At 46.0% G+C, this 25,000-nt stretch overlaps 1 protein-coding gene across 6 annotated transcripts in view; it reads left to right on the forward strand.

The window, feature by feature from the left end:
• Positions 1-25,000, forward strand: part of kug (FAT atypical cadherin kugelei) — a 406,977-nt gene that overhangs the window by 166,833 nt on the left and 215,144 nt on the right. For all 6 annotated transcript variants that reach the window (XM_076200002.1, XM_076200001.1, XM_076199999.1 and 3 more), the window contains one exon: positions 10,726-14,339. In XM_076200002.1, the coding sequence (XP_076056117.1) occupies positions 10,772-14,339 (3,568 nt within the window). In that variant the 5' untranslated portion in view covers positions 10,726-10,771. The remainder of the gene's footprint in view (positions 1-10,725; positions 14,340-25,000) is intronic.

The following is a 25,000-nucleotide window of genomic DNA, read 5'->3' on the forward strand; positions in this document are numbered from 1 at the left end:
GAGGGTGGAGTGTTGGGGCAAGAGAGAGAGAGAGAAGAGCGTCTCAAGTGGAGAGTAGCACACCAAGCGATTTCAAAGACAGACAGACAGACAGTCAGGTATGCGTGAGGCGATGTGGATGTTATGTGTTCTTTGGTCATGTGGAGTCTTCTCTCTCTGTGCGTTTCAGACGTCGTGTGCACAACTCATGACGTCATGTCGTCGAGATGAGATCAGCTGAGAAGGTAAACAATGGAGATGTTTGAATGGGCGTATGGCAAGGACAAGAGGGATGGGAGGAAGGGGAGGAGAATGGGAGGAAGAGGAGGAGGAGGAGGATAGAACGCCACCTACACCACAACATGACCTTGACCACCTACTGGGCGTCAGCTTTTGCCACCACCTGCACCGTCTTGCCAACCACCGTTTGCACCAACATCTGGACTGTTGCCAACACTATAAGAGTTCTCTGTTACGGACAAATTAACCTGTCCCACAGTGTATCAGAACTATGTGGCTTTATCTTTCGTTGAGTAGATGACATGATTCCTTATATATTGTTTATTTTATGAAATTTTATTTTCAGATGAAATTGTATTGATGTAGAAATAGACATTAATATAGGGATTACAACGGATTACAAAGGCGGAGCATGCCGACAGGAGACCTTTTGGTTCTTGTATGTCACACCTATAGTTGCCCCGGTTCACATACATCCACCATCTCGTCCAACAGAAAATTTTCTCTGAAATATGATAAGCAAGTAATGATATCAGCTAAGGTTTAGAAAAAAAAGGTGACACCCCATCTTAACTCCCTCCCCTCCCCACCCTCCTCCTCTTCCTCCTTCTCCTCCTCCCCTTAACTTTTCCCTCCCCTGTCTTCCTTCTCTCTTCTCTTCTCCTCGTCTCCTTTTCTTCCCCAGCAAGCAATATCATGGAAGCCGTGCATAATTCCCAGATCCTTTTTCGCCACACACACACACACACACACACACACACACACACACACACACACACACACACACACACACACACACACATATATATATATATATATATATATATATATATAAACACAAAACACATGCACACACACGGACACATAAACACACATACGCACACACGCACATGCATACACATGCATACACACACACACGCACACACACACACACACACACACACATGCACACGCGCACACACACACATGCGCACACACACACATGCGCACACACACACACACACACACACACACACACACACACACACACACACACACACACACACATAGAGAGACCGCAACTGCAGGCCATTCATACTGCCTGGTGCACCAGGAACGCGTTCTGCAATCGGAGGCGTTGCAACCTTGCAAATCGTGACGTCACAGCATCATTGGGGGGAAGGGAAGGGAAGTGGTGGTGGGGATGTTTCAGCCGAGGGATGCCATGTTATTCATTTATGCGGTACTTCATCGTTTCGGAAGGCATTTTGTTTCGTTTATTTATTCACTGATTTATTATTTATTTATTTATTTATTTATTCATTTACTTGTTTATAATACATCATACGTTAATCGTAGATGACTTGTACTAAAATCCCATGCTATCGGGAGTTTGTATGTGCGCGCGTATGCATTATATATATTATATATATATATATATATATATATATATATATATATATATATATATATATATATATATATATATATATATATATATAGGGTGCCTCACTAAATTGTATACGCACACTTTGAATGTCAGTAAAGGCAATATTTATTAGTATACACAGTTTTTCCAAAAAAGTAATATGATTTACAGACATAAATGCATTTAAACACCCAAAAAGTGTTTACACAAGATAGATTATTTATATCAAGCAGAATCAATTGTAATTCGAAATTTTACAGATTTTGATGTCGCCTGTTTTCAAATTGATATCCATTTTAGTCCAGCCATTGTTGACAACGGGAAGTAATAGAATTGAGATTAATGACAGAATATTATGATCGGCCTCGTTGTGCATGGTGGACCACATTTCCTTAGGCAAACTTCTGAGATCGTTTCTGTTCTTCCTGACGGCGTTGTCGTCGTCGGCGTCGTCGTCGTCGTCGTCGTCGTCGTCGTCGTCGTTGTCATTGTTCAGTTCTCGGTGACTGCTGAGGATCTTTGCGGTTGGTTGCTCGAACGCGGCCGTGCGCGGACGATTACCACGCAGGCCACTTCAAGTGATTGCTGTGAGTCAGCCTTGAGTGTCGTTTGCCGTTCGAGGACGAGATGTGATGGGTGGGAGGCTTCGAGGGGGAGGTCGTGAGGGGCCTTGTCGATGGGACATTCCGGGTCTTCGTTATAAACACAGACCCATTCCGGGGGATTGGGGGGAGAGGGGGGGGGTTGCCGTCGCTCGGTTCCGGGTGGTGGATCCTCTCCCACCCCCCTCCCTCCCTCCCTCCCTCATCAGGGAGCGACGGGAAATGGGTTCCTTCGGCGAAGTCTTCGTCAGGAGACGATTTGCGTTGATGAGGGTTTGTTTTGTTAATTTTGGTTCATTACAAAGGATTACATCATTTTGTCTGTGATAGAGGAAAACTCTGTTCATAGAGAAATGATGACACTTTTATACTACGACTGTCCCTCCGTTATGCTGTCCCCCAACCCCTTGTTACTGTCCTGTGCCATTTCTCTGAATATTCATTTCCTTTTTTCGCCTACCCTGTGGTGGTGGAAGAGAATGCTACCACCAAGTCTTTCCACTTGAGTCGTAAGAAGCGAAAAAAACGGGACGGGGGATGGGATTATGAGTCCTGCTATCTGTAGCCCCAAAGGGGATATTCCTAAAAAAAGTAAAGGCATAAGAGAGTCTGGGAGTTTTCCAACCAGTACCCTAAGGTTTGGGTCTTTTAATGTGCGTGGATGTGGTACAGATGAGAGTAAAAGGGAAGAGATAGGCAGTATGTTTGTGAAAAGAAAGATGGATGTGCTGGCTTCGAGTGAAACTAAAATGAAAGGGAAGGGTGAGTGTGAGTTTGGGAGTGTGGCTGGGAGGTACTCAGGAGTGAAAAGGGGACGAGGGAAAGAAGGGGTGGCTATACTAGTAAGTGAAGAGATAAGTAAGCGTGGAGTGGAAGGTTTCATCAAGGTTGATGTGAATGAAGATGAAACTGGGAAGGGAGATGTGGATTTTTGTAAGTGCGTATGGGCCTGGTAGTAAGGAGAGCGTAGAGGAAAGGGAGGCTTTTTGGGTAGATATAAATGAGTGTATAGAGGTATTAGGAAGAAATGTCAATGTAGTTGTATTGGGAGACCTTAATGCTAGGGTAGGAAACGAACTAATGGACGGAGTGATTGGGAAGTATGGAGTTCCAGGTAAAAATCGTAGTGGAGAATTGATGGTGGAGATGTGTCTTGAAAGAGAGTTAATGATAGCAAATACAGTGTTTAGGAAGAAGTCAAGGATAAGAACACATGGGAGAGGGTGGTAAATGGAAGGGTGGCAGATAGAGCGTTAATGGACTATATAGTGGTGACCAGGAGTATGGTAGGAAGAGTTAAAGATGTTCATGTTTGAAGGGGAAAGTGTGGGGGAATATCAGATCATTTTCTGGTGGAAGGTAAATTGAGAGCGGAGAATAGGCGGAGAAAGAGGAAAAGAGCAGAAGGTAGGGAGAAAGAAAAGGAAAATGAGAATAAGAAGAAGCTGAGAGAGGAGTGGGAGGGAGTGAAGGATAGAGTAGAACTAGGAGTGGAGGAGGAATGGGGATGGTTCAAGGAGGGAGTCATAAGGTTTGCAAATATGGTGTGTGGAACAAGGAGGGCAGGAGGAAATAGAAGGAAGGGTAGTGAGTGGTGGGATGAGGAAGTTAAGAAGGGTGTAGAAGAGAAGAAGCAGGCATTCATAGATTGGCTACGAATTAGGACGAGGGAATCGTATGAGAGGTACAAAGTAAAGAGAAGGGAAGTTAAGCATAAGATAAAGGAAGCAAAGAGGAGAGCAGATGTGAAATGGGGTAAGAGTATGACAGAAATTTTTGAAAGTAATAAAAAGATGTTTTACAAAGAGATTAAAAGAGGAAGAGAAGGCGAATCAAGTAGAGAGGAGGAGGTGGGCAGAGTATTTTAGGGAGTTGCTAAATATGAAGGAGGATAGGGAGGGAAAGGTAGTTGCAGTGGGAAGTGCTAAGAAAATGAGAGTGATTAGTGAGGAGAATGGAGGAGAAATAGGGAGAGATGAAAAGAAAGCAGCTGTTAAGATGATGAGAGTAGGTAAGGCACTTGGGTTGGATGAATGCCATGCAGAATGTCTGAAGAAAGGAGGTACAGTTATGGTGGACTGGCTGGTGAGGTTATTTAATGTTTGTTTAAGAGAGTGTAGAGTGCCGGAGGACTGGAGGAGTGCCTGTATAGTTCCGCCTTACAAGGGAAAGGGGGACAAGTGTGAGTGTAGTAGTTTCAGAGGGATCAGCTTGTTGAGTGCAGTTGGGAAGGCTTATGGGTGGGTCTTGATGGAGAGGATTAGGAGAGTGTGGTTTTAGGACAGGTAGGGGTTGTGTAGATCAGATTTTAGAGTGAGAAATGTGGAGGTGAGAAGGAGAACAGGGATGGAAAGGGAGCTGGGAGATAGGGTTGATGAAAGAGTATTAGGATGGTTTGGACACATGGAAAGAATGAGTGAAGAAAGATAGTAAAAGAGGTGTGGAAGGAGTGAATATGAGGGGGCGTCCTAGGATGAGATGGATGGATGGGGTGAAAGGGGCACTACAAAAGAGAGGAATGTCTGTTGAGGAAGGACGGGAGAGGACAGAATATAGGGATGAATGGAGAAGGGTTGTATATGGATGATGCTATGATGCATGAGGGGGAGTGGGTGGGGGATGGTGGGTGAGGAAGTATGTATGAGAACAAATCTGACGCAGCCCGAAGGGATTTCTCCCCGTCTTCTTTCCTGCATGAGGGGACGGAGAAGGGGGGTCGCCGATTTAATGAAGCGGCCTTGCTGTGAATGTGCTGTGTCTTGCGACACTGCTTCTGACCCAGCGCAGTGGACAGGATGCAGGGATGACCCGTCATCCAGGAGGTGCCAAGATAAGAGTGAGGGAGAAGGGTGGAGGGGAGTGAAATATGTAGGGAATGGAATGGTACTGGTAGTGGTTTCTATGCTTTTTTCTTTTTGGCTACCCCCCCGTGTAAGGGGGAAAAAGCCTTTGGTATATGTATGTACAAAGGATTACAAGGGCGGAGCATGCCGACAGGAGACCTTTTGGTCCATAACTAGGTCGGATGCGAAAAAAATAATTATGAATAAACAAGAATATAATAATATAAATGATAATGAATAAAATAAAAAAATGCATAGATATAGTTGAAAAATAAACAAACAGATAAATAGTAAATAATAATAAATTGACATATAACTAGTAATAAATGTGAATGAAGCAAATAGTAATAAACAAACAGACAATTATAACAAAACAAATTAATTAAATTAACCTATTTATTCGTTTTCATTTGATTTTAACAGTCGTGAAATATTTTGTTATATAAATTAACTTGTTTATTTATTTGCATATTTATTCATGCACTCACTGGCGCTAACCAGAAGAAAATGCTTAAACGTGGCCGTGGAGGATTAACCGAAGTGGTTTAATTTAATCATCTTCACCGGTCTGAGGTTTATCTTTAATCTGAATAGAAGAATAGAATTACCTGAACAAGAAGTGTTTCGTAATCGGAACAGCGATACGTATGTCGATAAAGGTTACATTTCGGGGTTTTTGCTCGAAATTTTGGATCTTAGGTAACACGTCCCTTTCTTGGCAGTAACGTTATACATGTGATATGTAAATTGTCCTTCGTGTTTGTATCTTATTATTGCTGTCGTCAGCCGATTTATTTCAGCTGACGGTGGGAGAGATCCCCCCCCCTCACAGCCTAGTATAAAGGTTTAGAGGGTGAAGGGGATAAATAGAAACACACACACACACACACACACATACATTCGTACTCTCTCTCTCTCTCTCTCTCTCTCACACACACACACACACACACACACAAACACGTTCTCTCTCTCTTTCTCTCTCTCTCTCTCTCTCTCTCTCTCTCTCTCTCTCTCACACACACACACACACACACACACACACACACACACACACACACACACACTGTCTCTCACTCTCTCACTCTCTTCCACTCTCCTTCCTCCCTCCTTCCCACTCTCTCTCCCTCCTTCCCACTCTCTCTCCTTCCTCCCTCCCTCCCTCCCTCCCACTCTCTCCCTCCTCCCTCCCTCCTTCCCACTCTCTATCTTTCTTCCACTCTCGCCCTTCTTCTCCCTCCCACTCTCTCTCCCTCCTCCCTCCTTCCCACTCTCTCTCTCCCTCCTTCCCTCCCTCCCTCCCACACTCTCTTATCCACCCTCCCACTCTCTATCTCTCTCTCTCCACTCTCTCCCTCTTCCTCCAACCCTCCCTCCCTCCCACTCTCTCTCTCTCCCTCCCTCTGTCCCTCCCTCCCACTCTCTCTCTCTCCCTCCCTCTGTCCCTCGCTCCCACACTCTCTCTCATCCTCCCTCTCCTTCCCTCCCACTCTCTCTTTCTCTCCCTCCCTCCCACTCTCTCTCTCTCTCTTCCATTCTCTCCCTCCCTCACTCACTTTCTCTCTCTCTCTCTCTCTCTCTCTCTCTCTCGTCTTCTCAAAAGATAGCTTCAACAAAGACTAATAGAACAACAACTCCACATCCATAATTACTTTAAGCTGTTAAAATCACATTAAAGTTCACAATTATACTCCTAAAGCGTAAAATACCATCAAAGTTATCCATTAAGGCTTTTATGTCTTGGAATTAAATTACTTGAGAGTTGGAAGCCTTACAGGCGAAGATCAAAGTACTTATGGTGGACAAGAGAACAACACATGTTACAAAAAGATTGACGATAGTATGTATAATACACACACACACACACACACACACACACACACACACACGCACGCACACATATATATATATATATATATATATATATATATATATATATGTGTGTGTGTGTGTGTGTGTGTGTGTGTGTGTGTGTGCTGTATTGCCTGCCATTTATTTTATATTGTTTATTTGTTTGTTATTATTTGTCTTTGTTTATTATTTATTTGATATTCATTTATTATTGTTGATGTCAATTTATTATTGTTTACTATTGACCTGTTTGTTTATTATTTATTTATTTTATTTATTATCATTTATATGATTATCATTTTTAATTATTCATCATTGTTTTTTTTTCACATCCTACCTAGTTATGGACCAAAAGGTCTCCTGTCGGCATGCTCCTTTGTAATCCATTGATATATATATATATATATATATATATATATATATATATATATATATATGTGTGTGTGTGTGTGTATGTGTGTGTGTGTATTTGTGTGTAGTTAATGAATGGAATAAACTTTCTGCACAGGTAGTGCAATGTAGTTCAGTTCGAAGCTTTAAGAATCATTTGGATGGACACCTGAGCAAGATGCTGTAATGATTATAATTTGTTTTATAATATTTGTTTTTGTTTTGTTATCATCTGTCTGTCTGATTTTCATTTATTATTAGTTATACGTCAATTTATTATTATTTACTATTTACCTGTTTGTTTATTATTTAACTATACCTATGAATTTATCTATGTATTTTATTTGTTATTTACATGATTATAGTTTTTATTTATTCTTTTATTATTATTATTATTTTTTTTCGCATCCGACCTAGATATGGACCAAAAGGTCTCCTGTCGGCGTGCTCCGCCTTTGTAATCCTTTGTGTAATTGACAAATTATTCAAGAATTCACATTTTGAATGAATATTCAGTTTGGATTTAATTGTGTTGATTTCACCCCCCCCCCGCCGCTATCATTTATTTGATGTGCATAATGTGAATATCGTCATCAAATTGTGACGATGTAGGTCGACCCAGTTGATGTAACGAGTCTCTTGTCTTCTTCGTTGCTGGAAGGCTCGGCTGCGTTTTTGTTCATCTCTCTTAAAATGGATCTCCGAGTCCAGACGATTTATTATTATTATTATTATTATTATTATTTGTTTCAAATGGTTTCGGTTGGGATGTTTTATTATTTTGATATGTTTTATTTTATTTGTACTATTTTGTTTTATTATTTGTATTATTATATCTTATTTTGTGTCTTTACTTCCTACGTCGTTCTTCGAAGTGTTTCTGAATACTGTGGCAAGGCGTCATTGTCTTCCTCTCCCCGCCTGATGCTTTTCAAATTTCCAGAGGATTTTTTTTTTATTAATTTGTTTATTTGTTTCAAACAGTTTCGGTTGAGATTTTTTACTATTTGTTCCATTTCAATTTATTTTTACCATTTTATTTTATTATTATTATTATCACTATTATTATTATTATCATTTATTATTATTATTATTATTATTATTATTATCATTATTATCTTTTATTTTGTATTTTTACTTCCTACTTTGTTTTCCTCTCCCTGCTTGATGCTTTTCATATTTTAAGAGAAAAAAAAATAATATTTATTTCTTTATTTCAAACAGTTTGGGTTGGGATATTTTATTCTGTTTTATTTTATTTTTATTATTTCATTTTATTTTTATTTTATTTTATTTTGTATGCATTTAGTGTCTGTGTATCCTTTGAGAAGAATATTCCCAATATATTTTTCAATACATCTTGGATTGCCAATGTAGCTTTTAGACAGAGAAGGGACTTTGAAAAATTTGCCAAGCGAGCTAGAATTATTTTTATCTTACTAAGTGACTTTACAAGTCTTCCAGGAATCACTCATTGTTTTTTACTTTTAGTTCGATGTGATTTTTTACTTTTAGCTCAAAGTGATTTCCCGTACTTTTATCTTGCCATTTTTTTTTTTGTGTGTGTGTGTGTGTGTGTGTGTGTGTGTGTGTGTGTGTGTGATTTGATCTTGGCAGCTCAAACTTTGCTTTAGAAACATTACGTCATCGTAAAACCTTGTGATTTGGAACATTATTTCAGTTTCTTAAATTCTTCGGACAGCGAATGAAAACAAATGATATAAAACTAACTGACAACTCGCGCCTACTGAGCGAAGATGGTCGAGAAGAACATCAAAGTGTATTGGTCGTATAAAAACTGAAAATCCTGTCAGAATAGATTAAAACTCATCGTATGAAAGTTGAAAATCCTCTTAAAATGAATTAAAAACCCTACTGTTGATGTACATTTTGAAAATGTATCGTGAAAAGATTCTGTTGAAGTCCGTTGCATTTCTTACACTGTGACGTCATATCGACGCTTGATGCTCAAACACAAATTTCATATGGTCACTCTTCGCACATTCATATTAATAGAATCACACGAAAATAATCTGTCATATACATATTTTTGCGCGTAAAAAACAGTAACATTTTATCAAAACTGTTTTTTTATACTTTGCTCGGATATTTTTGTCCATGAATTCAAAGTTTAAATTCATTGTAGGAATTGTTTTACCATAAACTCATAGTGAGCATATTTAATTAATTACCTATTATATAATGTTATGTAAAAGTGCTAATGCACTACTGAATAAATACTGATAACAATAATGTCGAAAAATTTCTAGTATTAATTGTTTAATGAAGTTAATCTAGGATTTTATCTTTTGTTATCCAGTAATTTTGAAATTTATTTTCACTTGTAATTGTCCGTCTCAAAATGTTTCGTTTAACGACGAACAACTATTTTTTATATAAAAAAGTCTTATATATGCAATAAGCCCTTTTCTGTTTTTCTTTTTCAAAGAGAAGTTGACGTCTGAGCGAAACAATACTGGAACTGAGAACAAAATACTTTTGTTAAACTCTGCTTACCGGATTCTTAATTAATTATACGGCTGGCTGAGCGTTCTTCATTTCCTGACAGACATTCTCTATTGCTCTTCTTTGGGATGTTGGTATGTCCTTCCTCCCTTCACTCCTCCTTCCTCCCTCCTTCCTCCCTCCTTCCGCGTCCTCCTCTTCATCGTCGTCGCCTTGAGATGGTGGTTTGAACTCGCATCGACGTTATGACCTCACGGTCGACATGACGTCACAGTCTTTATGACGTAATGACTTCCTGGCAATCCACGCCATTGCCAAGGGCCGTACTTTTACAATCTTTCTACCAATAGAAAGTAGAATTTTACTAAGAGAATTACTGGGAAGTTTTCTAGACAGTAAACAACTTAGAATCATCTAGAAAATACAGGTAATTGTTTAATTTCTAGAAGTAGCTAGCGATCGCAGTATTGTTGCATTATTGAGAAATTAAAGAGTTGCCAATTTCAAAGTATTGAGTGGGAAGAGGTTGAGGCGATTTTCTCTTCCGTAACGAAGACCTAACCATCTCGCTTTGCGGGTAACGATTGACTCCTTCAAATAGATCACACGCACACACGCACACACACACACACACACACACACACACACACACACACACACACACACACACACACACACACACACACATTGTTAATTTTATTATGACTAGCGCCGGACGATTTTATTAAAGTAAGGATCCTGTACTGTCTCCCTCATCAGTACGCCATGTCGCTATACTGGGGTGCAACCCTGTGAGCAGTCACTTTGTTCCCGATTTGGACCAAAACTTTCGACTTGGGGATCTACGTGTCCGGGTAGTAACCCAGCATTTGGAGGATGATTAGACACTGAAGTAGGACTTGACCCTGGAGTAGGAGCTAATAATGACCTTTTTTTCTTCTTCTTTCAGGTAACGCTACTATGAAGACTGTTGGAGTAGGAAGCCTCTCAATAAGATGACCCCAACAGTATCCCCAACCCTGCTGCAGGGCCGCCCGCCGCCCTGTGCCGCCCCACGCCCACGCCCTCAATCCCGCCCCCGACACTGCCAACCCGCCCCTGAGCGCCACAGCGGACCATGGAGAACGAAGGAGACTTGGAGATACGAAGGAGGAGGAGGAGGAGGTGAACGAGGAATGGAGAGGGACAGTGGAAGGACATTAGAATTAATGTGGAGGAGGAGGAGGTGGAGGAGGACAGTGGGAATGGGAGGAGGAGGAGGAGGAGGTATGTGGAGAGTGAGTTTGGTGCTGCCAGTGTTAGTGTCCCTTCAGGCGACGGTGACGGGAGCCTTCGAGGAGAGGAGCCTGGACTTCGACTTGAGGTTCACCTCGGACCACTACAACGCGACGGTGCCCGAGAACGCCCTCGGGAACACCCCCGTCGTGAGCGACGACATGATGGGGATCTTCCTCGCCCGGCCCGTCCTCAACATGCGCTACAAGATCGTTGAGGGCGACCCGTACGACTTCTTCAAGGCCAAGGCTCGAGTCGTAGGTAACTTCTGCTTCCTGGAACTCTCGGTCAGGACCAACACCAAACAGGTCCTCAACCGGGAGAGCCGAGACCTTTACAAGCTCAAGGTCAAGGCCCAGCATCGACGTCACGACAGGAGTAAGGTGGACCTCGATGGGGTCGTCGCGAGTGTTTGGGTCACCATCACGGACATGAACGACCTGTCGCCCTTCTTCCTCCACCCGGAGTCGTACAACGTGAGGCTGAGCGAAGACACGGCGCTCCATACTTCGGTGGCTCGTGTTCAGGCGGAGGATCCTGACGATGGTCTCAACGGCCAGGTCTACTACAGTTTCTCCGACGACACGCGGGTCTTCGCCATCCACCCGACCTCCGGGGTCGTCACCCTGACGCGGCCGCTACGGTACCTGGAGCAGGCGCATTACGACCTGACGGTGGTGGCCCAGGACAGGAGCCCCCAGCGGAAGGGGCGTCCCTCGAAGGCGCGCCTCAGCATCGACGTGACGGAGATCAACGTCTTCGAGCCCCAGATCCGGGTGACCCACCTTCAGGAGCCCGTCTCCCACGCGCACCTCAGCGTCGTGGCCATCGTCAACGTCATGGACGGAGACAAGGGCCTTAGTGGAGAGGTACACAGCCTCGAGATCGTCGAGGGCGACCCCGAGAGGGTCTTCCGGATCCTGCCCGGTTCCGGAGCCAACGAATTCAACCTGGCCGCTCTCAGCACCCTCGACTGGTCCGACATCCCCCTCGGCTTCAACCTCACCCTCAAAGCCACCGACCGAGGCTCGAGGCCGAGGTTCAGTTACAAGTTGGTGAGCGTCGGGGTCTCCACTAGGATCGAGCAGGAGCCCATCTTCCTGCAGAAGGACTACGAAGTCAGCGTCAGCGAGGCCGCCCCTGTGAACACGACACTCCTGCGGGTGAGCGCGAGCCTCCCGGGGGAGCAACGAGGGGTCGCCTTCACGATCATGGCCGGGAACGAAGGAGGAGAGTTCTACTTGGACCCTTCTTCGGGAGTCCTCAGCCTCGCCAAGCTCGTCGACGCAGAGAACCGGAACAGCTACAGCCTCTCTATCGCGGCCACGACGACCGCCATTCGTCGAACTCGCCAGCAGGCGTCGGCCAAGGTCATCGTCCGCGTGGCCGACGCCAACGACAACGACCCCATCATCGTGGCGCCCCAGGGCATCGTCCGCCTCGACGAGCACCAGCCAGTGGGGACCTGGGTGACGAAGGTGCGCGCGCAGGACTACGACTCTGGCGTGAACGGCTACGTCTCCTACAGCCTCGCCAACGCCGAGGAGGTCCCCTTCGCCATCGACCACTTCTCCGGCGAGCTCCGGACGACGCGGACCCTCGACTACGAACTGGAGCAGAGGGTCTGGTACCTCCGGGTGAGGGCGTCGGACTGGGGATCTCCTTACCGTCGCCAGACGGAGAAGATCATCAAGATCCACGTGGAGGACGTCAACGACAACCGCCCGCAGTTCGAGCGCGTCTCCTGCACCGGGTACATCTACCGGAGCGCCCCGGCGGGCACCGAGATCTTCACCCTCTCCGCCGTCGACTTCGACTCCATCAACATCATCAGCTACCGGATCGTTTCGGGCAACGAGGACCGCTGCTTCTCCCTCGACTCGAACTCGGGTGTCCTCAGCCTCATCTGCGACCTGGAGGATCTCCGGGCTTCGGAGCGGGTCCTCAACGTCACGGCCACGGACGGGCAGCACTTCGCGGACACCATGTCCATCCGGCTGCAACTCATGAAGAGGCAGGGTTCGATCGGTGACACCCTTCCCGCCGCCGTCAACTGCCGGGAGATGGGCGTGGCGCAGCGCCTAGCCCAGCAGATCAACAGGTCGAAGAAAGTCAACGCCGACAACATCGACGTCCGCCTTCTCTTCCCTCCGCCCGATCGACAGCAGAACCTCCACGCGCCGGTCCTTCGGCAGTTCCCCCGGGAGGTCCGGCTCCGGGAGAACAGCGAACCGGGCACGGTCGTCCTCCAGGTGAATGCCCACGACCGCGACCACGGGTACAACGGCCACCTGACCTACGCCATCTCCGGAGGGAACACGGGGTCGGTGTTCCTCATGAACACGGACACCGGGGACATCACTGTGGCCGGACTCCTCGACCGGGAGCACGTCGACAGGTACACCTTGAACGTGACGGTGTACGACCTCGGCATCCCGCAGCGCGCCGTGTCCAAGGAGGTCGTCATCATTCTCGTGGACGTCAACGACAACGCCCCCAAGTTCGACAAGATCGCCTACAGCTTCTTCCTCCCGGAGAACGTGGCTAATGGCACGAGTATCTACCAACTTCGCGCCACTGACCGCGACGAAGGCCCCAACGGTGCCGTGGCCTACTCCTTGGCCACGGACACAAAAGACTTCCTCCTCGACTCGGTCACGGGTATCCTGACGGTGTCGAGGCCCTTGGACCGTGAGAGGCACGAAGTCTACGAACTCCGGGCCTTGGCCTCGGACGCCGGGACCGATTTCGCTCTCACCTCCCACACGTACGTCACCATCCAAGTTCTCGACATCAACGACTGCGCGCCCGAGTTCCCCGGAGGCCCGCGGTTGGTCCGGGTCCCGGAGGACCTCCCCCTGGGGGCGCTGGTCACTCTCGTGTCGGCGACAGACCAGGACTCGACCCAGATCTTCTACACTCTGATGGAGGGTCACGAGGACGTGTTCTCGCTCGATCCTGAGACGGGTGCCCTCCGGCTGGCCGCGCCCCTCGACTACGAGCGCAGACCGGCCTACAACGTCACCGTCAGGGCTACCGACGACGGGTCGCCTGCCCTGTCAGCGCTGACTCACGTCATCGTGCAAGTGGTCGACGTCAACGAGAACGTCCACTCGCCCGTCTTCGGCCACGACGTTCTGATGGCCAACGTCTCGGAGGGGTCCCCGCCCCACACCCATGTCCTCACCGTGACGGCCCTGGACGCCGACCTGGCGCCCGCCGACGCCGCCGTCAGCTACTCCCTGGTGGGCGCCGAAGGCCAAGGCATCTTCTACATCGACCAGAAAGGTAAGGAGAGAGAGGGACGGCAGTCTCCTCGTGAAACTTTTATGTCGTTCGTAAACTTGGCCATTTTTGTTCTTCACACTTTCTCCCTTTTGTTCTTGTCCTCTTCGTCATCTATCCTTTTCCTTCTCCCCCTTTTCTAAACATTCTTCTCTTGCTCTTCCTCTTCTTCCTCCTCTTCCTCATAATTCTCCTCTTCTCTCTTCAACTCCCCCCCCCTCCCCCGACTTTCTTTTGGGGCAACTTTGATTTTCTTGGCGGTTTTATCCTCTGGACGCCGGCCATTTTGGGGACGGCCATTTTGTCGATTTCTGGAAGTGGTTACCCACAAGAACAACAACGACGACGATAACGGCGAGGCAGCAGCAGTTCGGTAGGCTACCTCTTAGGTGTTATGGACTTTATATATTCTATTCTAACCAAACATTAAGCGATTTTATTTATTGGGGAGGGCGTGGGGGTGGGGGTGAATTCCAGACACGTCTGGATTAAAAGGTTAACCTCTCTCTCTCTTTCTCTCTCTCTCTCTCTCTCTCTCTCTCTCTCTCTCTCTCTCTCTCTCTCATCACTTTTTAACTTCAGCCGTTCCTCCTTTTTGCTGCCCTCCTTAAAATTCTTCTTTACCACTTTCATTATTTCACAACTTTGGCATGATGTTGCCTCCGAGGATAGAAGCGCTGGTTATTGGCAGCGAAAGAAAATAACCCATCTCCTCCTCCTCCTCCTCTTCCTCCTCCTCCTCCTCATCTTCGGGAATTTACGTCTCATTTGGGTAAACACCCAGGCAAGCAATGCGCTTTTGTGTTCTGTTGGTTGTTTCGTTTATTTTATTTTATTTTATCTTATTTATTATTTTTTTTACATCGTTATGGGCCAAAAGGTCTCTAGGCATTCTCTCACATTATTCTCGTTTTTCTCTTCCTCCTCCTCCTCCTCCTCCCCCCTCTTCCTCCTCTTCTTCCTCCTTCTCCTCCTCCTCCCCCCCTCTTCCTCCTCTTCTTCCTCCTCCGCCTCCTCCCTCTTTTTCTCAACATTCTTCTCCCCCTTCCTCCTCCCCGCTACCCCCTCCTTCAGCTCTTCCTCCTCTTCTTCCTCCTTCTCCTCCCCCCTCTTCCTCCTCCTCCTCCTCCCTCTTTTTCTCAACATTCTTCTCCCCCTTCCTCCTCCCCGCTACCCACTCCTTCAGCTCTTCCTCCTCTTCTTCCTCCTCCCTCTTTTTCTCAATATTCTTCTCCCCTTCCTCCTCCCCGTTACCTCCTCCTCTTCCTTCTCCCTCTTTTTTCATAATTCTTCTCCCCTTCCTCCTCCCCGTTACCTCCTCCTCTTCTTCCTCCTCACTCTTTACTCAACATTCTTCCCTCCCTCCCTCCTCCCCGCTACCTCCTCCTCCTTCAACTCTTCCCCCTCTTCCTCCTCGTACTCTTCCCCCTTCAGTCCCTCTTCTCATCCTCATTCTCCACACCTCCTCCCCCCTCTCTTCGCCTCCTCTTCCTCCTCCCCGTCCCTATCTTCCCCATATCCTCTTATGTTATCATCGTACTCATTCTCCCCCTCCTCTTCTTCCTCCTTCTCCTCCCTCCCCTCTTCCTCCTCTTCCTCCCTCCCCTCTTCCGTTCTTTTCCATAAGTCAGCCTTTATCTCTTAATCCTCTCTTCACCTGTTTTCTCTTCCTCTTCCTCCTCCTGTCTTCCTTTTCCTCCTCTTCCTCCTCCTCCCCGTCTTCCTCTTCTTCCTCCTCCTCTTCCACCTTTTCCTTTCCCCCTTCCTTTTACTCCTCCCCCTCGCCTCCTTTTCCCTCCTTCGCTTCCTCTTCCTCCTCTCACTCCTCTTCCTCCTTTCACTCCTCTTCCTCCTCTCACTCCTCTTCCTCTTCGTCCTTCCCATTGATATTGTATACTTTCTTCACAATCCCTTCCTCCCTCCCTTTTCCTCCCCTCCCCCTCTTCCTTGCTCTCCCCCATTCCCTCCTCCCTCCCTCTTTTCCTCCCCCTCTCTCCTCCCCCTCCCTCTTCCCTTCCCTCCCCATCTTCCTCGCTCTTCCCCCTCCCCCTCTCTCCTCACTTCCTTTCTCCTACCCTCCCTCTTCCCCCTCCCCCCTCCCCCTCCCTCCCCCTTTCCCTCCCCTCCCCCTTTCTCCTCCCCCTCCTTCTTTCCCTCCTCCTTTCCCTCCTCCTTTATAACTCTTTGGTCTATCATGTCCTTTTCTGCCTCTTCGTTTTAACGACATTATATGGTTGGCTGATGACGGCATGGCAGCGGTTTGAGGAGGAGGAGGAAGAAGAGGAGGAGGAGGAGGAGGAGGAGAATAAGAAGAAGGAGAAGGGGTGGGGGGTTGATGGTCGGAAGACTCCTTTCAGGTCTTAACTTTTCTTCCTCTTCATTTGTTTTGCGCTCTCTTTTGTCGTCGGTCTCTCTCTCTCCGTCATCTGTTGCCAATGGCTTTTCTTCTCTCTCTCTCCCTCTCTCTCCCTCTTTCTTTTTACCTCTTCCTCTCTCTCCCTCTCTCTCTTTCCCTCTCCCTCACAATCTCTTTCCCTTTCTCTTTCCTTCTCTTTCTCTTTCCCTCTCTCCTTCCCTCTCTTCCCCTCTCTCTCCCTCCCTCTTTCCCTCTCTTCCCCTCTTTCTCTCTTCCCCTCTCTTTCCCTCTCTCTCCCTCTCTCTCTCTCTCTCTCTCTCTCTTTCTCTCTCTCTTTCTCTCTCTCTTTCTCCCCTCTCTCTCTCTCTCTTTCTCTCTCTCTCTAAGGATAGAAGGACAGGTTATCAATTATATACGAGATAAATCACTAAGGCCAGACTTACTTAAGGGGACAGTGTAGTAGTACATCTTGTTCGCTGCATATTTCTCTTTCTCGTAAATTTACGACGAAAATAAGTTGCGACATCGTAAGCTTTGGACATGAAGTTATGAGGTCGCTAAGAACAGCTTCCTAGAAAGCTATGGAGACTAGTGTGTGTGTGTGTGTGTGTGTGTGTGTGTGTGTATGTTTGATTTACCATGGTCTTGGATCATGTGTTGGACTCGTGAGCGAGCAATAGTTATTAACCTCCCGGATGAGAGCTCAGAGCTCGCATGACCGATCTATGGGTAATACTGTGACCTTACGCGCACACACACACACACCCAACTCCCCGCCCACGAGAGTTGGAGTAACACCCCGCAGCGAAGCGATACTGAAATTATTTCAACCCTGGGTGGGAGTCGAACCCGGACCGCCGTAGTGGCAGGCGAGAACTCTAAACACAGCGCCACGAGGTGTGTGTGTGTGTGTGTGTGTGTGTGTGTGTGTGTGTGTGTGTGTGTGTGCGCGTAGCGTTCTTCTTCATCCTACCACTCGAAAGAAATTTAAATGGGGTTCACCCACATATCCACCGTGGTGAGGCCGCATCGTCCCCCAGGGGATAGGACGGTGGTCTTGCAGTGGGCTAAAAAAAAAAACAGTAGAAATGTCCCATTGTAGCAATGGGCGAAAGAACTGAGGAATTTGGTACTAATGTGACCGAAATTCTTGGCATCCAACCTTGGCTTCTCCTCTCCCTCCTCCTCCACTTCCTCTTCCTCTTCCTTCCCACCCACATCCTTCATCCTCATCCACTCCGTTTTTTGTTTTGTTTTTGTTTTTCCATCTCATTATCGCTTTCCTTCTTTGTGTTACATTTTCCTAAGTTATTTTACCTTCACCATCTTCCTTTGTTTCCCTTTCCTTCCCCTTTTGCCCTTTTCCTTTCCCCCTTTTCCCATTTCCTTCTTCCCCTTTCTTCGTCTTCCCCTTCTCCTTCCCTCCCTCTTCCTTGTTCTATCCTTTCACCTCCTTATTTTACTTCTTCTCCTTCCTTATCTCCTTACATTTCTCCTTCCCCATCTATTTCCCCCTCCCCTTCTTCCTCCTCTTCCTCCGCTTCTTCCTCCTTCCTTTCATCCTCTCATTCTTCCCCCTTCCTCTTCCCCTTTTTCTTTCCCTTCCTCCTCCCCTTCCACCTCCCCTTCCTCTTCGCCTTCTTCTTCCCCCTTCCTCTTCCCCTTCCACCTTCACTTCCTCTTCTCCTTCCTCTTCCCCTTCCTATTCCCCTTCTTCTTCCCCTTCCTCCTCTTCTACCTCCCCTTCCATTTCCTCTTCCACCTGTCCATCCACCTCCCCTTTCCTTTTCGCTCAATCCACATCCTTTTGTTTTCCTCCTTGCTTCTCACCATGCCACATAATTCCACCGCTTCCACATTCCACATCTTACATAGTCCCATTCTTACACATTCCACTTCCTGTGTAACCCTCACATCCACACATAGCACTATTCCACCTATTCCACATGCCACCTCCATTCCACTTCTGCATTCCCTATGCATTCCACAACGCTTTACATTCCACTTTTGCACCATCTTCCGTCCACATGTAGCACCATTCCACCTACTCCACATTCCACACGTTTCCAGACTCAGCCCATCCACCTCTCCTCACTCCACCTTCCCGTTGAAACGCATTCCACCATCATATGCTCCACAAGCATCACATTCCACCCCGGACGTGGACGCCACTTGTGCTACTCCACACATTCCATCGGGTTCAGTGGATTGTTCCACCTCATCCACCCCATCACCCTCCATTATCCTTATAGAACCAACAAACCCTTTCTTCCTTTATAGAGACGAGAGGAAGCTCCCCACGGGAATTTAGGGGGGCAGGCGGGGGGAGGGGGAGCCCCCCTATCCCACCCCCCTCCCCATCCACCCTTAATACCCACCTCGCGTAATTGAAACGTCAAAGTCAATTTGGGCTCATTTGGAAATATAAGCTACGTCGGCTTCATAGATTCAGTGGAAGCCAAGGAAGGACTTCAAGAGACTTCAGGAAACTTCAGGAAACGGCTTCAGCCTTGAAGAACGCTCGGAGGGGGGGATCGTTGTCTTCAGCGAATGGCTGTAATCTCGTTCAAAACGCGTTTTGTGTCTTTATTATGGCTAGAATTAAGTGGTTTTTAGTAAAGGATGGGATAGGGGCTTATATCCAAGTGGGGGGGGGATTTTGGTGGAGTTGTTATCCCCCCAGCCCCCCTTTCAGACAGGCGGCGCATCCCCCACATATTCGATTGCGTAAAAATAGCCTATGCCTAGACAGAATGAAAAAATATAATGTGACTAGTCAGAATGAATATAGTCTAGCCAGAATGTAAATATATAATGTGGTAAGGTTGCCACCAAACGATTTTATTCACCAGAAGGGTTCAATGTTGAGCATGTACGTGTCTCCTGTTTGAATCGGTGGATAGTGTCTCTGACTTGGAACGTGGGAGGTCCGGGTACTACCCCTGTAGTAGATGGTAATTAGTTGTTCAAGCCGGACTTTAATGCCTTCCTCCTCAGTAACCTCCAAATACCTCCTCCAAACACCTCCTCCAAACACCTACATCCTTATTTTAAGGAGCTCTTGTTCCCAAAACAGTTTTTTAACTTGAGAGTTCGGCTTTCATATTTTCATCTTAGGTAATCTTCTTCCCCCTTCACACGTCCAGAGCCTTCCACAGGTTCTGAGGAGAGTAAATCCGGACTAAATAAGAAGAGCCACGCGCGCGCGCGCGCACACACACACACACACACACACACACACACACACACACACACACACACACACACACACACACACACACACACACACACACACACACACACACACACACACACACACACACACGCCTTCCTTTCCCCTCGTTACATCATTCTTTTCATAGCTTTGTTGAGGTGAAAGTCTTGGTATTTTTTTTTTCATCGTTTTCTCGCTCCTCTCTTCTTCTTCTCTCTTTCGCCTCCACTCTTACGCCTTCTCTCTTTCGCCTCCTCTCTTCCGCCTCCTCTCATCCGCCTCCTCTCTTCCCTCTTTTTCGCCTCCTCTCTTCCCTCTCTTCCTCCTGTCTTTCCTCTTTTTCGCCGCCTCTCTTCCCTCTCTTTCACCTCCGCTCTTCTCTCTCTCTCTTCCCTCTCCTCTCTTCCCTCTCTTCTGCCTCCTCTCTTCCCTCTCTTCCACCCCTCTCCCCTCTTTTCCTTCCCTCTCCAATACCCAGTCCTCCTTTCACCCCTCTTCTCTCCCTCTCCTCCTCTACCCTGCCCTCCTCCTCCCCCTCCTTCCTTCCCTCCTTCTCTTCGTCTCTTCCTCCGACCCACCATAACTTTCTTCTTTTCCTCCTCCTCTTCCTCTTCCTCTTCTCCTTCCTTTATGTCCTTCCTTCCCTCCATCCTTCCTTTCCTCCTTTTCTCCTTTCCTCCCTCCTTCCCTCCTTCCAGCCCTCCCTCCTTGTCTCCTCCTCATGTCTCCTTCCCTCCTTCCTTCCCTCCTTTCTTCCCTCCCTTCCTTTTTTCTTTCTCACCCCCTTCCCTCCTTCCTTCCCTCCTTTCTTCCCTCCCTTCCTTTCTTCTTTCTGTCCCCCTTCCTTCCTTCCTTCCTTCCCTCCTTTCTTCCCTCCCTCCCTCCCTTCCTTTCTTCCCTCCCTTCCTTTCTTCTTTCTGTCCCCCTTCCTTCCTTCCTTCCTTCCTTCCTTCCCTCCTTTCTTCCCTCCCTTCCTTTCTTCTTTCTGTCCCCTTCCTCCCTCCCTCTCTCCCTCCCTTCCTTTCTTCTTCCTCCCTTCCTTCCTTCCTTCCTTCCTTCCTTCCTTGGGCCAGAGGCGGCAAGTGTCGCGCCTGCAAACACGACCTGTCCACGAGTCGTGGCCTTGAGTAATTTCCGTGTCAGAATCAACCCCCCCCCCCCCGTCCCCGCCCCCACCCCCCGTTTGGGAACCTGAGGCAACTGCTGCTCGAAAAAGGGAGTGCGGTACTTGTTAAAGGGACTCTTGGCTGTCCTGTGCTGTGTCTTTCGAAAATAGAAATATTATTATTATTGTTGTTATTATTATTATCATCATCATTATTATTATTATTATTGTTATTATTATTATTATTATCATTATTATCATTATTATTATTATCATTGTTATCATTATTATTATTATTATCATTATTATTATTATTATTATAATTATTATTATTATTATGTTTCATATTGTTTTAGTGTATAAATATTAAATTTGTTAGTTTTATTTTATTATCATTATTATTATTATTATGTTTATATTAATTTATTTATTTATTTATTGTTTTTGTAGGAACTAGAATGTTACTAACTTAAATGGCTATACTTAGGAAAATTGCTTCTAGGTTTTCTAGGTTGGGAAATCGGATGAAATTCTGCTTTCTAATGTTAGCAATCGTGCGAAAGGCTTTGGCACAAATCTCGCCAGGTGGAAGAGGTGGAACAAAGTGGATTTTGGAAAGAAAAAGTGGAAGAAACAAAAAAGTAGATGACGTAGGGCAGTAGATTTTTAAGTAAATGAATAATGAAGACCAATAATTGTAATAATGATGAAAATGATGGTTGTAATGATAATGATAGTAATGAAAAATCATAATTTCGGGGCAGACAGGCACCAGCTTCCGTTTTCTTTTTCTATATATATATATATATATTTTTTTTTTATGTTGCGGTGCTCTACGGGACCTTTATATATTGCTTCTGACCCAGGGCGGTGGGCAGGGTGCAGGGATGACCCGTCATCCAGGAGGTGCTCAGATGAGAGGGAGGGTGGGAGGGGTGTGGAGTGTATTTAGGGATGAAATGGGTGGGAGTGTTTTTATGCCTTTCCCTTTTTGGCTACCTCCCTTGGAAGGGGGAAAAAGCCTTGGTATATGTATGTATATGCATTTTAGCTTATATTTTTATTTCCTTGATTTTATTTTATTTTAGTTTCTGGCTTTTGGCATTTTTTAAGTGGATAAAAAAATTCTTAACAGATGGAGAAAGTGGAGTCAGAATGTGGAGCGTGTGTGGACTACAGAGCAGGTGGAGGGGGACCGTGAAAAAGGTGGAACAATGGAGTGGATAATAGGTGGAACAAAGAGGCAACTGGTGTGGAAGACGCTTGGGAGGGAAGGGCGAGTGGACTCTGGAAGTGGACTTGGTGGAGCGAATGGAATTTCAGGGGATTTTGTGGGATTAGGAAAATTAGCGATAGGGATCGTGAGAGACGGAGCTCCTTAAGTGAGAGCGAAGGAGAGCGAGAGAAAGAGAGAGGGGGGGGAAGGAGAGAGAGGGAGAAGGAGAGTGAGACAGAGAGGGGGGAGGGGAGGGAGAGAGAGGGGAAAGGAAGGGAGAGGGAGGAAGGAGAGAGAGAAAGAGAGCGAAGGAGAGAGAGGGGGGAGGGGAGGGAGAGAGGAGAGAGAAAGAGAGGGAGGGAGAAGGAGAGAGAGAGCGAAGGGAAGAGAGAGAGAGAGCTAAGGGGAGAGAGGGAGAGAGAGAGAGAGAGAGAGAGTAATTAGACAGCTATTCGACTGGAAGATATTCTTGGGGTATCCAAAGAGAAATTATTGTAAATGAACGAGAAGGAGGAAGGAGGAGGGAAAGAGGGGGGAAGGAGGGAAGGGGGGGAAAGGAGGGAAGGGAGGAGGAGGGGGGAGGGGAGGAGGAAAGCCCTCCTTAACCGCACAAGAAGTAAAGATGACAACTACCAAGAGGTAGATAGATACCAAGAGGTAAAGATGACAACTACCAAGAGGTAGATAGGTACCAAGAGGTTAAAATGACTACCAAGATTTAAAGGTGACAACTACCAAGAGGTAAAAATGACAACTACCAAGAGGTAGATAGGTACCAAGAGGTTAAAATGACAACTACCAAGATTTAAAGGTGACAACTACCAAGAGGTAAAAATGACAACTACCAAGAGGTAATATGACAAATACCAAGAGGTAAAGGTGACAGCTACCATGAGGTAAAGATGACAACTACCAAGAGGTAAAGATGACAAATACCAAGAGGTAAAAGTGACAACTACCAAGAGGTAAAGATGACAAATACCAAGAGGTAAAAGTGACAACTACCAAGAGGTAAAAATGACAACTACCAAGAGGTAAAGGTGACAAGTACCAAGAGGTAAAGATGACAACTACCAAGAGGTAAATGTAACAACTACCAAGAGGTAAAGATGACAGATTCCAAGAGATGACAAGTACCAAAATGTGAAAATGACAAATACCAAGAGGCAAAGGTGACGCCAACCAAGAGGTAAAGATGACAACTACGAAGAGGTAAAGATGACAACTAACAAGAGGTAAAGGTGCAGCTACCAAGAGATAAAATTGACAACTACTAAGAGGTAAAATGACAGCTACCAAAAGGTGAAAATGAGAACTACCAAGAGGTAAAAATGACAACTACCAAGAGGTAATATATAACAATATGACTGATACCAAGAGGTAAAGGTGACAATTACCAAGAGGTAAAGATGACAACTACCAAGAGGTAGATAGATACCAAGAGGTAAATATGACAACTACCAATAGGTGAACATGACATATACCAAGAGGTAAAGATGACAACTACTAAGAGGTAAAGATGACAACTACCAAGAGATATTACGAGACAGTTTAGTTTGAATCTTGACCACTATCATACTCGAATTTTATCTTCTATGCCGCCAGTTGATTTTATTCATTAAACCTCTTTATAGAGATGGAAAGGGAGTGGAATGATATAAAAATGGAGAACAAAAAACGAGAAATTGAAAGTTGATGTTTAATGAATAGGTTTTGGAAAGTACCCCTTATAGAAGACTTTGTAGCGTGATATTTAATTAACCATACCCTTGGTCCAACTCGCTTGCGGCAAAGATCGAACTGACGTCACCTCGACCTCCGCCGCAAATAGCGACGCTCTAAACCACTCGGCTAGCGAGCATCCCATTAGAGGGTACAGAGAAGGAAAAGGAAAAGGAGAGGACAAGGAAGACAACAATGAAAGGGAGAAAATGACATGGAAGAGGACAATAAATTAAAGAGAATAATGAAAATAGTCTTATAAAGAAGAAACTGAAAGAAAAAAAATAGAAATTGACGTTGTAGTAGAAGAATTGGAAAAGGGACAAGACAGTAGAAATAGATGAAAATGGACAGAGAAAAGAAAATATCCAAATAGGACAAGAAGAAGAAATAAAAGAGAAAAAGAGATGGGGAAAGAGAAAGGGACAGAGAAGACAATGAAAGATAAAAAAAAATACTGAAAAAAGCGAAAAGAGAGGTGGTGGGGGGGAAGGGACAAAGAAGAAGAGGAAAACAAAAGGACAAAAGAACACGAAGGGTGGAAAATACACGGGGAAAAGAGGGGAAGAGGACGACGGAGGAAGGGGAGAGGGAAAGGGGAAAGGGGGGGGGGAGGGGAAGGATGCAGCAAGAGATGCGGAAGAATAGAGAGAGAGAGAGAGAGGAAGGATACAAGAGGTGGGGGCTAGATGCATAACACGACGGAAAAAAATGTAAACAAGGACAAAAGACAACTAAACTAGACATGAGAGAATGTGGGCAAGGCAAGAAAACCATGAAAGGAAGAGAAACAAGAGAGGAAGAAAACTGGACACCCAAGAAAGAGAGGAGAAGAGAGAGAAGGACGAGAGGGAGACAGAGAGAGAAGGAAAAAGAAAACAAGTTATAATCAAAAAGAGAGAGAGAGAAGGAAAAAGAAAACAAGTTGTAATCAAAGAGAGAGAGAGAGAGAGAGTTGGGGAGCGGAGTAGAGAACAGAGGGGAGATAAAGATTCAAAAAGGAGATTGGAGAGGAAGGGTGGGACATGGAGTCGGCGCTCATTCATCTATC

This window comes from Oratosquilla oratoria, chromosome 16 (assembly GCF_046742065.1).
Source record: "Oratosquilla oratoria isolate Oo_2021 chromosome 16, ASM4674206v1, whole genome shotgun sequence".
Classification (NCBI taxonomy): domain Eukaryota; kingdom Metazoa; phylum Arthropoda; class Malacostraca; order Stomatopoda; family Squillidae; genus Oratosquilla; species Oratosquilla oratoria.